Raw genomic sequence first — 13,777 nt, forward strand, 5'->3', positions numbered from 1 at the left:
CCAAAGGGTCTTATGGACCATAATCCGCTGCTGTATAAAGAACCTATGCAACTCACTAGATTTGGTAAACCCTTCCAGTTTTTTAATTTCATGATCGACATTCCTGGCTTTTATGATTTGGTATCTCGTACTTGGTCTCAAGATTGTCTGGGTAATCCAATGCAGCAATTCAACTACAAACTTAAGAATGTTAAGAATGCTCTCCGTGACTTTAACAAGGAACATGGGAATCTCCATACCTTGGTGCATGACATTCGTACTCAGCTTTATGAGATTCAAGACTTATTGGTCTCAAGCAGAAATCCAGCTCTTGAAAAGCAAGAACAAGAGCTCATTGACAAACTCAATTTTGCTCTTCTCAGGGAAGAGCATTTTTTGTTACAAAAATCCCGGGTTAAGTGGATGCATAAAGGGGATGGCAATAACTCTTTTTTTCACCAGCAATGCAAGGTGAATTGGAACACTAACAAGGTTCTTAGCTTACATGATGAGGAGGGGAACATGGTTCATGGGCAAGTGGAATGTGCTAAGGTGGCAGTTTAGTATTTTCAAAATCTGATGAGTAATGCTTCGGTTTTAAATAATTTGAATCTCAGTTCGGTGGATTGTAAGAGAATTAATGACGATCAAGCCAGGGATTTGGGAGCCCCCATCACCAATTCTATTATTTACCTGACTTTGAAGTCAATGAAGCGTAATAAAGCTCCAGGGCCTGATGGGGTTAATGTCGAATTCTTTTTGGCAACCTGGGATATCACTGGGACTGCTTTCTGTGAAGCAGTGAAATATTTCTTTGCAACAGGCACGATGCCACTTGGAACTAATGCCACTTTTATTTCCTTGATCCCTAAGGTTCTTACTCCTTCTTGAATGCAAGAATTCAGACCAATTTCCTTGTGTACTATAATGTACAAATGTATATCAAAAATCATTGCCTCTCGGTTAAAGCGGGTATTGTCAGGAATTGTTAATGACGCTCAATCAGCCTTCATCCCTGGCCGTTCTATCTCTGATAACATTCTCTTGGCTCACGAGTTGTTTCGAGGATATGATCGTGAGACTGGGGCCTCGAGGTGTGCACTCAAAATTGATCTTCACAAAGCTTTTGATACTCTAAACTGGGATTTTATTGTTACAGTTTTACATAAAATTCACTTGCCTGTGGAAATGATTTCTTGGATTCGAGGTTGTATTTGCTCTCCTAGATATTCAGTCAAGTTGAATGGAATTATTCATGGGTTCTTTAAAGGCACGGTGGGTATTCGGCAAGGGGATCCTTTGTCACCTTATTTGTTTTCCTTAAGCATGAATATCCTCTCATGTTTATTAACCAAGACTCCTGTTGGGTATAAGCATCACTGGAGATGCAAAGACTTGAACATTTCTCATTTGTTCTTTGCTGACGATGTTCTTTTGTTTGCTAGAGGATGTAAGGATTCGGTATCCCACATCATGGATAATCTTGCTGTTTTCTCGATTTGGAGTGGGTTAAAACCTAGTGTGCATAAGAGTACTAGCTTTCTCTGTAATTGTGATTCGGAGTTTGCTGCATGGTTTGATTCTACTTACTCAATTCCTAGAGGGTCCTTACCGGTGAAGTTCCTGGGCGTCCCGTTGATTGCATCTCAACTCTGCATCAATGATTGTGTGCCGTTGGTTAATAGAATGACTGAAAGACTGATTTTCTTGGGCTAATCTTCTTCTTTCTTTTGCTGGGAGAGTTATGTTGATCAAGTCTGTCCTATATGCTATCCAGGGATTCTGGTGCAGCCACTTTATTTTACCTTCTGTTTTGCACCGCAATATTCAATCCATGCTTACTAAATTCCTTTGGAAGGGTAACATTAATCAGAAAGGAGGTGCTAAGGTTGCATGGGATGACATCTGCTTACCAAAGGAAGAGGGAGGACTGGGTTTAAAAAATATGGTTCATTGGAACAAGGCTCGTATGATTCACCACCTTTTGAAGGTAATCATAAAATCTCCTACTCTGTGGGCAACCTGGGTTAATCGAACTGTTCTAAAACACAAGTATTTCTGGATAATAAAAGTCCCAACAGATTGTTCGTGGATTTGGAGAAAAATTCTTAATCTTCGAAATGTGGCAATTCAATACATCTCTTATCATATTGTCACAGGTGACTCATTATCCCTTTGGTTCGACCCATGGTGGAAATCTTTCTGTCTAGCAAACTCAATTTCTACCCCCATTATTAATCAATGCTCATTGCCTCACACTGCTACAGTAGCTTCAGTAACTCATTCAGGGCAATGGCTGTTTCCTAGACCCAGCATGAGAATACATCACGCAGCTCCTCTGCTCACTGCTTGGATCGAAGATCCAGAGCTTCCAACAATTCACTCTAGTGGAAGTGATCACATTCTCTGGGATGGGGTGTCTGCTTCTAAGATCAGGACTTGGAACATTTGGAATTCCATCCGTGACTCGAAACCAACAGTCCTATGGCACAAAGAAATTTGGCACAGGCTGCAAATTACTAGATTTTCTCACCATCAGTGGCTTACCTGCCTTAACCGGCTCAACACCTTGGCCAGACTTCATAGGTTCGGTATTGCTTCTACTCAGCAGTGCTTCCTATGCATTATGGGAAGAGAAACCACCACACATTTATTCCTGCAGTGTACATATAGTAGATGGATTCTGTTGGAGCTATTTGGTCATCTTGGTATCTCGGTTGATCATGCTTCCTGGACAGATTTCCTGGAGAATATCGCAGAGTTGAAAGATAAAGCCAAAGGAATGATAGCTGCTTGTTATGCCCAGGTGTTTTGTTATCATATATGGAGAGAACGGAATGCGAGGGCTCATGGAAAAGGTATGTTCGGGCCAATGAAGTTACTGCATGGAATGGTTCAAGATATTAAAGCACGGCTGACTTCTTCAGACTGGTTCAATGCAGTTATTTGTTCCAGACCAGATCTCCTGCTGCTGTAATTTGTAGCCTGTTTGTACTTGTTCTAGCTTGTAGTTGTTTATTTGTTGTAGTTTCTTTGCTGCTTTTGTGCTTTCTATCTCCAATCTTTCCTTAAGATTGGTTATAGATAGTTTTATCTATGGCTTGTCATAGATCATAGGGTGAATCCCTTGATTATTCCTTTTCTCTATCTATAAAGCAATTTAGCAAAAAAAAAAAAAAGGTGAGGCGCGTCTTGATTGATAGTTCTATGTGGATGTTAACTGAAGTAGTGGCTGCTAAAAGGAACAATAGAACTTGAGTAAAAATGGAACTAGGAAGTGTACTATTTCCAAGGACGCGCCCAAGTAATATTGGTTGATGCTCTTTCAGTTGAATGTTTTATTAATTTAAAAAAAAACACAAGTCCCTACCGAGGACGCGTTCTCCCGGAGAGAAAATATGTCTGAAAGATAACGTTAAGGTATGTCAAACAGTTAGGAAGCGCCCCATTGTGCCTTGTGCCTTGGTTAAATACATAAGTACAGCGTAGTGCCGTGCTCATGCACTTTCCGGAACAAACAAAGACGCGTCTAGCTAGAGAGGACGCGCCCACAGTGGATATTTGCTTGACGGAAAAATAATAACAATTAGTCAAAGATGACGCGCCCTTAACACAAGGCGCGCCCATATAAATGACTACTTGACTAAAAAAGAAGTGCAAGTGAATGTTCAAAAATAGTCTTTACAACTTGCAAGGCTTCAAGGGGCCCGCACCCTTAAAATAGTTCAAGTACATAAAAGATAAAGGACGCGTCCTAAGTAGGAGGCGCGTCCTGTGGCTTGTCTTGGTCTTCTGCAGGGGGAGGCTGAGTCTGAAGTGGAGCAGGATTAGGGGACGCGTCCTCTTCCTCTAAGCCTAGAAAAATCCTTTCGTTCTTGATGGAGTCCGCGGCCCTGACCCTGAAATCATTTACCCATATCTGGGTATCTGCATCAAACTTTGAGAATGTATACTCTGGGTCGTTGGCAATGAACCCAGAGCACCATTCTTCAAACTCAGCCTGGAAGCTGTGCTGGTAAACTAGCTTTTTCTCCTCTGTCCATCCATGCAGCCTATCATCATTCAGGGTGTCAAGCTCTAGCTGCATGGTGGAATTCAGGGCGATGACGCTGTCCATTTGCTTCTCTATTGAGGAGACATTGCCTTCCAAAATAGCTTTTTCTGTTTCTAGACGCGTCCTCTCCCCCTCCAGGCATCTGATTTCAGCATCTTTCTCTTGGGCAAGCAGGGTAATGTATCTCTCCAGGGATTTAACTTTGTCTTCGGCCTGGCTCTTTGCAGTGTCTGTAACGGCAAGACGCACCCTAAGCCTGGCAGCCATGTTAGCACTCTGCCTGGCATGCAGGTGAAGCTCGGCTGCAGCCCTGACCATAGCCTCCTCTGTTTGTTGCTCAGTCCCGAAGGTCCAACCTCTCACTTCATCCTCGGAAAAGTCACCAACCGAGGACGCGCCCAGGTATCTGAGAACGAAAGACTGGTCATCAGGGACAGTCTTTTGACGCTTTGAGGGCGCGTCCTCCACCCTTTCGGGAATATTTAGCACAGTGGTGTCGATTATCTTGGGAGGAGGAGAAGGAGTTGCGATAGGAGGTGGGGTTTTTGCCTTTGAATCAACCTTTGTAGGAGCCTGTTTCCTTGCCCTTAGTTTTTTGGAAGCCCCAATTGCGAATCCTTTGGGGAGTGAGGCCATATCTGTGATTTAAACAAGAAAAGATATTAGTTAAATGCATTAAGACGCGTCCACGGAACAAGACGCGCCCATGTTGTGATATAAAATTCTACATGCATGGCAGATTTAAGTAAGAAGGTACATTAAAAGATGGCAACCAAAATGTATAAAATCGTAAAGATCTAACAAGGAAAATGAAAGACACGAGTAATGCATGTATGTGTCAGGCAAAGGAAGACGCGCCCTACAAAAATGGCGCGCCCTGCCTAGAAACGTTGGCTATGACAGGTTATAAAACACGAGCTATAGGAATATAGGATAAGCGGGACGCGTCCTGTGAGAAAACGCGCCCTTAGCAGATGTATGTGCATGAAACACCTTTGATTCTTATGTAAGTTAATATTTTTTGGAATGGGGAGCTAATTTTTGTAGCTGTGGACGCGTCCAAAGTTAATGACGCGTCCTCCCTCACTTAAACTTACCTTGTTCTAAGTCGAATTGCTTACTAATGTCGATTTCGATCACCTCCGTGGTACTAAGGCCCCTGGTTTTTTCTGAGGTTGTGAGAACAGGTTTGCCGTTGTGAAATTCACGAAACTTGCAGATAGAGCCAACCCGGGAAGACAACGCGCCCACCAGCTTAAGGTTGTCTTTTATAATCATGTCCTTGAGGTTAAAGTGCTTTTCTGCATATTGAAGGACTTTATCTGCTCTCTTTTTCCTTTTTCCTGTTAATTCCTTCTGAACTCTTTTGTCTAAAGATAAAAGATAGTTATAAGTTGTTAAAAAGAGGAACGAAGAGTTTGTTAAAAAAGTAAATAAAATAGGACGCGCCCAATCAAGAGGACCCGCCCAGTGATTGAAGAAAGGCTTTGGTAATCGCTTACTTGGTTCCAAGTTGAAGCGAACGCGCGTCCTTCTGACGTCATAAATGTAGAAAAATGGCTCCTTCCAGTCTCTCTCGTGGCTAATTTTTCCTTCATTAAATCCCTTGTTGTTCAACCATTTGTTGACAACCAGAAAATGGTACCCGGGAATTGATTTTCTGATGCTGTAAAAAAAGCTGAATTCTTTCATCGAGGGCGCGCCCAGCCTGAGGTTGTGGTACATCATGAACAAAGCCCAAGCTAGCTTATATGAGTTTGGAGATAGTTGGATTGGGGCGACGTCATACCACTTCGAGATCTTTTTGATATATGGGTGCAAGGGCGCGCCCACACCTAGAGAAATCAACTTTGGAGTAAGCACCATTCGGGGGATCCTTTGATTCCCAATGTTAAAAATATGTGGCCTCATGGTTCGAAGAGGGCGCGCCCAGATGCCTTCCATGTCATAGTATTTCATGTGCCACTGGATTTCCAGGTCAGACGCAGTAGAATCAAGAGCTACGCATGCCAGCTTACCCTCTTTTTTCCTTCTGGCATTCTTCTCTGCTTCAGTAAGGGTACCGAGCCTCGCCCAGTCACAATCTATTTCTACATCTGAAGGTTCCAAATGCTCTAGGGGAGGATCGGACTTTTGAGGAGATACGGGATATGTCTCAGGGTCAGGAATCCTTCTTTCGAACTCACTTACACTGTGTGGGGACGCGTCCCCAAAAGGAGCCGCGCCCTGAGAAGATGACGCGTCATGCGTGTTTGACGCGTCCATATCAGAAATAACCATTCCTTGAGGTTTTTGGCTTGTAGTGGGGATAATTTCGTCGTCCGTCCAATCTTCGATGGCGGCCCTTGTATGGAGAATTGGAGTTCTTTGCCTTTTGACTCCCTTCTTTTCCATTCTTGAACTTATGGGAACATGGTCCATGGAATCGGAGCTGGAATCAGACATTATTGAGTTTTTTGATTTAAGGGAACCAAAGACGCGTCTTTCTGCTCTAAGGAAGGAGTTCGTCCTGTGGATTTCGGGAAAGTCGGGTTTAAAAGTGATCAGATGTGGGGAGTAGATTCCAAGGCGTTTGTTGAGGGCTTTGAATGGATGAAATGGTGAGAAGGAAGACGCGTCCTCCGGCTGCAAGAGAATGAATAAATATTTGAGGACGCGTCCATATGTTAAAAAAAAGAAGAAAAAAGATGGTGAATGAATGAACCATAAGGAAGATGCTAGAGATATTAGAGGACGCGTCCTAAGAATCTATCGTATGAAATCCACTATCAACACGCGTCCTAGTAAGGTGTTGCCCTTATATGACCTTTAGTTAAAACGGCTTAAACATATGCCTTTATCAAAGGAAAATAAGACGCGCCTTGACGGGAAGGCGCGTCCTACGTGGTTATGATGCGGAGGAATATTAATCGACTGTTAGCAATTTGGGGGAAATATGATAAATCCTAGAAACATGTAGTTGGGAGATCAGGGAAGCTAAACGTGTTATATTTACCTATACATACATATATACATACAAACGAACATGAAGAGCAGTTGATATGAACATAAAGCATATGAACGGTTTCTTGCTCATTAAAATCAATGTATTTGGCCAAATAAATAAATAAGAGGAGATTTATGTACCTTTTGAGTTGAGGAGTGGATTGAGCTAAAGAAATCAGGAAATGGCCGGCTAAATCGTCGGGGTTTTGAGCTCAAAGTTTAGAGGCGACGGTGATGGTGGTTTTCTGAGAAGGTGAAGGATGAAAATGACGGTTACGCCTCTGGGTATTTATAGGGGAAGATATAGCTGACGTGGAGGACAACTGTCTGTTACGAGTACAGAGTAAAGGCAAGATGCGTCCTGTGCTTTAGACGCGTCCTGTGAACCAAATTTCATTGCTTGGATTGTAGGATAAAAATTCCAATCTTGTTTTTAACTGCAAGTGGAATTTGGGGGTAGTTGTTATATCCGAAATTTGGCATTGAGTTGATTCGGGTCAAATGCGGATTACATACGATCAAACCCGATGCTGCGTTATGGAAGGATAGGACGCGTCCTAACACATAGGACGCGCGTATATTTAATTTGGTGCTTTATATTCTGGTAACAAAAAGGCTTGGATATGGACGCGCCCACTTTTGGTTGACGCGTCAACATTAGGAAAATTACCTGGTAAACGTGATCTTGTGGCAATGAAAGAGGTGGGACGCGCTTGTCTCCACTAGGACGCGTCCTGTGGTTTTGCATGCTATAAGGAATGATTGATGAGGAAACATGATTGGATTTATGAAGGTGAGGACGCGCCCAAAAGGTTAGGACGCGTCCTGTTTTTGTTCTATATACTTTGGATGAGTTTAGGACAGAGCTTGCATGGGAGGAGCAATGGAAGTTATTTTTACTAACGTATTTGTTGCAGGTACTCTTTGAAGAATTCCCTCCTTGAGACGGTCAAGGAGGGGGATGTCCGTGAGAAGCTAGAAGGCCTCCAGGGGTATGCCTGATGATTGAAGGCCTCCTCCTGTATTCAACGGGTGTCCTCGTTGGGGATGCGGGGTTAACTTTGGTGTGTGCTTTGGGAACTCTGTTCTTGTATTCAACGGGTGTCCTCGTTGGGGAACTTTGGAGTCATCCTGCACTTTGCACCCAAGAGCTTGGGATCACCTGTCCTGCTATCTGGTGGGTTATCCTCATTCGGGGGACAGGGACGCGTCTGGCACTTGGGGTGAACCGTGGCTATACCTGCGTTCGTAAATCAAGGGAGATAGCTGTAGCGGAGTGTTATCCTTGCGCAGGGAGATGCACTATCCGTGAAGTCCTACGATTACGGACGAGCCTTGGGCCTTCGCGGTTGGGCCTCATAGTTGGACATTCCTAAAGCTGGCGGAAGATGGATATCGGATGGGCTTCTACTGGGTTTAGGAGTAAGAAGTCTAAACTCATTAGACTTCTTGTTCTACGAGAACTACGTCAGGCTTGATCCCTATATAAAAGGGTACGTAGGCACATTGAGAGGGTAAAAAGTTGAGAGCTGATAAGAGAGCCACCACTTACTCTGATCACTCTCAGCCTAAAACAACCACAATCAACCACACACGGCTTAAGTTTCCGGCAAAGAACCACCGTCACAGATCTTAGTTCCGGCGAGAAACCTCAATCTTTGTTGTTACCAGATTCCTCCGTCAACAACTACTATAATTAGCAATACGGGCTTAACATTTCGTGTCCTAAATTTCCCCATTTTATCTTGTCAACCATCAAGTGGAATGAATAATAGCATATTACAAAGAGTGGATTGGAGAAAGTAGCTTACAAGGAAAGAAGAGATGCTTGCTTGTTGCTTTAGCTGCTTTGTATTCAGCCAGCACTCTGTCATCTTTAGCACTTGCCTCATCCCAACTATGGATTTCACATGCTATCATCATATCTTCTTGCAATACAAAGGGTCTGGTTTCCGGCTGTGTTCCCACTAAATCAGGTCAGGTCAGGTAAATGAACATAGAAATAACTTTTTCCAGCAATATTACTAGCCTCACTCTTTCGTATCACCGCATCTCTAACATGACATGCATACCTTACAAAATTTAGAGTTTCGCATTTCAGAGATTCATCTCTCAAACATGCACACAGTCGTATCAGAGACGTGTACACCAGCGTAATATCCCGTGATTTAAAGCCCATATACGCATTTGTGAAATGCATCTCATGTGGTACTTTTCACCCCAAGCTGTCATACAATTAATCACTACTTGGGATATCAATAATATTCAGCGAAATTTTTCTCCAGAACTCAAATTTTAGAGTCACCAAAGGATTTAATGCATTATTAACAAGACCCAAGCAAAAATTTGAAAATAAGGGCTAGGCAAATCCAAAACATAAACATGGTAGTATATACAAGAACAGTCAACATTTACATAACCGAATACAGACTGTGCCCATTACTAGGAATATTTAGGCCTCTGGGACCCAGCAAGACATCAGAAATCATCACTAGACAAGTCCGTGAGAATGTCTTCATTCATCTTGAACATAAAGGCTTTTAGGGGTCAGATCCAGGGCCCGTATGACTGAACGAACTCGTGAGCTCTGCAAAAGCTCGGAGATGTATAGCATTTTGTTACCGTTCTTTAACACTTGGCACCAATTAAATACTGCTGCTATACAAGACAAATTCTGGAACCAACTCAGCCATATAGTTCATTGTGCAGATTGAATACAGAAGGCACGATATTTTTCTGCATATAAGAGAGTTTAAGGAATTGTCGTCGAGTGAAGAGCCGGAGGCGAAACATTTAAGGAAGTTTCTAGTAGTGGTTCACTATGTCTACGTTTCCCGTCACGCAATTCCTTTTGAGCTTTAGGGCCAGGATCTGAGCCTGCAGCATGTCGTTTCTTTCCACACTTCTTAGGCATATTAGCTCTTTTTGTGTTTTTCTCGGACTGCTCTTTCAGCTGCTGAATTCGTGCTAAAAGACTTTCAGGAGGATATTCATCCTCAAGCTTATGGTCTTCAATGCACTTGACAACTTCTCTGAGGGAAGCTAGTTGGTTGCCTATAGCATTTACCTGTTATAAAAGTTGAAACAAGTATGAACTCAGCCTGGCAGTTGAATTAAAAGACTAAAAAGAATGTAGCAAGAAATGTTAAAACAACATACTTCTGGTTCATCAAAGGTTTTCTCCTCGTGTATTTCTTCAGCAAGCAGTTTGTTGAAGCTTATATGATCTTTTAGGATAGGCACTGGCGGGAACTTCCCAACAAGCTTAAATTCAAAAATGTACCGTATGGCCTGAAGCCGGTTCCCCTTTTGAATGAGGCTTATTATGAGATCTGTTAACATCAAGATCACATAAAAAATATGGCATGAAAATTTTCTATTGGATTGATCTAGAAGAAAAAAAAATTATTCAACACTTATGACACATCAATTGAATTATGAGCATTATCTACAAAAAGCGATTAAGAAAAAATTACCACTGACTTTTCCCATGTAACCAAGGAGCTGGAATATTTCTGAAATTGGTGTGGGCTGATCGATAACCTCAAAGAGGCTTAAGAACTCTTCTGGTTGAAAAGAAGACCCCAATTTGTAGGAAAATAAGAGTTGGAAGAAAACAATAACCTCCATTGAGCTTTTCATTTTTTCTTTCCATTTTCTGGCAAGTTCTAATGCTGCTTTTCTAATATATGACTGAATATGAGGAGAAATTCTCCTCAACTGCTCCAACAAGAGAATGCTGCTTCTGTAAATTCTATCCTCTTTAAACTTATTAACTTCTTTTGTGGCATAAAAGCCTTGCATTGCATCTAAAACTAGTTTTGCAGCATCCCTTGATTTCCCAAGTGCCATGTACACTTCATCAGTCATTGCATCAAGATCCTTTTCATGGTTGATCAAGTACAGAAGTAAACTATTTCCATCCATAGTAACAGAAAATTTAATATCAGCATATGAACCATCATCGCTCCACGGCTCGGGTTTCACAACTGAGGGATCAACATTCCTGGATCTTCTGTTTTTCACTTCAAGTTCTATTATTTGCTCCTCCAACTTCTCCTTCTCCAGTTCAAGTTTTTGGCATCTTTCTTCAAATGAAATTTGTTTTAAATTTACTTCATTCTCCTTGAGCACAATTTCAGATTTGCGATTTTCGATGATCTTTTCCTTCATTTCAATTTTTTTTTCCTTTTCTTTCATATCTTTTATCATCCAATCAAACTCAACTAATGCCCCTTCTAGTTCACTGTTGCGATTTTCATAACTCTTCTCCTTCAATTCAAATTCTTTTTCCATATCTAACAATTCAGTTTTACGTTTTTTGAACTTCCTCTTCTTCTCCTCAAGTTTTCTCTCCTTCTTTTTCGCTTTTTTCGTTGACAAATCAAATTCAAACCAAGCGTAGTCTAATTCAGTCTTGCGCTTTTTATACTTCTTCACCTTCAGTTCAAGTTCTTTCTCCTTTTCTATAATATTCTGCATTTTCACACCAAACTCAACCAAACTCTTATTTAATTCAATCTCACGAATTTCGACACTCTTCTCCTTCTCCATCACATTCTTCATTGACAAATCAATTTCTCCCAAAAGTTCATCAAGTTCGTTTTCGCGATTTTCAGTACTCTTCACCTTCAATTCAACTGCTTTCTCCTTTAATTGAACCGCTTTCTCCTTCTCTACCACATTCTTCATTTTCTCATCAAACTCATCCACATCAACTTCAGTTTCAAGATTTCTTACATTCTTCGCCTTCAATTCAGCCTCTTTCTCCTTCTCTACCAAATTCCTCATCTTCTCGTCAAACTTGTGATTTTCAATAACCCTCTCCATCTCAGGACCTTTCTCCTCCTCGTTCACATTTTTCATTTTCACATTAAACTCAACCAGGCCCCTATCTAATTCAATTTCGTGATTTTCAATACTCTTGACCTTTATTTCTACTTCTTTCTCCTTCTCCACCAGATTCTTCATCTTCGCCTCAAATTCAATCAAACCCCTATCCAATTCAATTTCACGATTTTCAACACTCTTCTCCTTTAATCCAACATCTTTCTCCTTCTCTCCCAGATACTTCATCTTCGCCTCAAATTCAATCAAACCCCTATCCAACTCAATTGCACGATTTACAACACACTTCTCCTTCAATCCAACATCTTTTTTCTTCTCTACCAGATTCTTCATCTTTGCCTCAAGTTCAATTAAACCCCTATCCAACTCAATTGCACGATTTACAACACACTTCTCCTTCAATCCAACATCTTTCTCCTTCTCTACCAGATTCTTCATCTTCGCCTCAAGTTCAATCAAACCCCTATTCAATTCAATTTCACGATTTACAACACTCCTCTCCTTCAATTTAACATCTTTCTCCTTCTCTACCAAAATCTTCATTTTCTCCTCCAACTCGACCAGACTTCTTTCTAATTCAACTTCACGATTCCCCACACTCCTCTCCTTTAATTCAACTTCTTTTTCCATCCTTACTGCATTCTCCATTTTAAAATCACTATCAGCCATAAACTTTGCCAGCTTAATTTCACGGATTTTTATACTCTTCTCCTTCACCTCAAATTCTTCCTCCTTCTCGACCACATTCTTCAATTTCTCATCCAACTCAACCAAACCCCTCTTTAATTCCCTTTCGCAATCCTCCACACCCTTCTCCTTAACCTCAACCTCCTGAAATCTCCCCTCAATCAAAACCTTAACCCTCTCAAACTCCCTCTTCTCGAAACAAAACTTCTCGTAAACCCCCACATTCACCTTCCTCCTCTCCTCAAAATCCCTCAAATCCTTATCCAAACCCTCCTTAACAAAACCCAAATCCTTCATTTTTTTCTCCACCTCCTCATGCATTACCCTTAAACCCTTCTCTCTCCTCTCAACCTCCTCAACTCTCTCATCCAAATTTTTAGTCATCTCATCGAGCTCTCGACTAGTGGTGTTACAAGATTCCTGCACACTATTCAACTCCTCCTGTCTCGATTGAATATTAGTGCAGAAATCTTGTAACAGTCGTTGAGTGGAAGAATCTGCGTGATCGAGATTCTTCCACTCAACTAGTAGTGAATGTAAGGCTTTCCCTACACTTGCTTTTTTACTTTGATTTTCTTTCATAACCCCATTAAACTTCTCTAGTAAATCCATCACTATTATCAAGTACTAAAAAACACACACACAACATATGTATGTAAAAATAAATAAATAAATAAATAAATAAATTTTGTATAAGTGGATAAAGACAAAGAGAAGAAGAAAACCTTTGGAAAATGATGATGACTGTTCCGAAGCTGAGCAGCAACGTAGAGAGCGGACACGTCTGATTTGTGCAAGTATATACGGAGATAACGATATATATATATATATATTGCGGGTTTCAAATTAATTGCAATTACTTACCTAAATCTAATACAAATTTAGGGCCGGAGTTTCTGAATTTTGTGTGAAGATAATTTCTTTTATAAGAAAATTACAATTATTTAATCTAGTTCTCCATTCGTTTTCGTTTTGTAATAAGTAATTTTTCATTTTGCTAATATGTTTTCCAAAGTTTTTTGGGTAATCTCAAAGATGCAACCATCATAGTTTTAATTTGAAAAATAGATTTTAGTGAATATTTTTACTCATACAATAAGTAGGTAAGAATAACCTAAATTTCTCATAAATGAAAAAGCATTAATTATGATTAAAAGTTATAACGGTAGTAATTAATGTAAATGATGGATTAAAGGTTATAACATTCGAAATTATTGTGGTATT

The 13,777-nt window shown here is 40.9% G+C and overlaps 2 protein-coding genes across 2 annotated transcripts; one reads left to right on the forward strand and one right to left on the reverse strand.

Annotated features, from left to right (window-relative positions):
- The first annotated feature begins 906 nt into the window (after positions 1–906).
- Positions 907–2,956, forward strand: LOC141674313 (uncharacterized). The gene is made up of 2 exons (XM_074481039.1): positions 907–1,656; positions 1,757–2,956. Exons 1-2 carry the CDS (start codon positions 907–909, stop codon positions 2,954–2,956), a joined length of 1,950 nt encoding a protein of 649 aa, XP_074337140.1.
- A 6,434-nt stretch (positions 2,957–9,390) lies between these two features.
- LOC141672485 (uncharacterized) lies at positions 9,391–13,267 on the reverse strand. Its single transcript, XM_074479098.1, has 3 exons — positions 10,495–13,267; positions 10,178–10,350; positions 9,391–10,085 (listed from the first exon to the last, which is right to left on the reverse strand). Exons 1-3 carry the CDS (start codon positions 13,163–13,165, stop codon positions 9,771–9,773), a joined length of 3,159 nt encoding a protein of 1,052 aa, XP_074335199.1. The 5' UTR covers positions 13,166–13,267; the 3' UTR covers positions 9,391–9,770.
- Positions 13,268–13,777: the final 510 nt, after the last annotated feature.

This window comes from Apium graveolens, chromosome 7, assembly GCF_009905375.1.
Source record: "Apium graveolens cultivar Ventura chromosome 7, ASM990537v1, whole genome shotgun sequence".
Classification (NCBI taxonomy): domain Eukaryota; kingdom Viridiplantae; phylum Streptophyta; class Magnoliopsida; order Apiales; family Apiaceae; genus Apium; species Apium graveolens.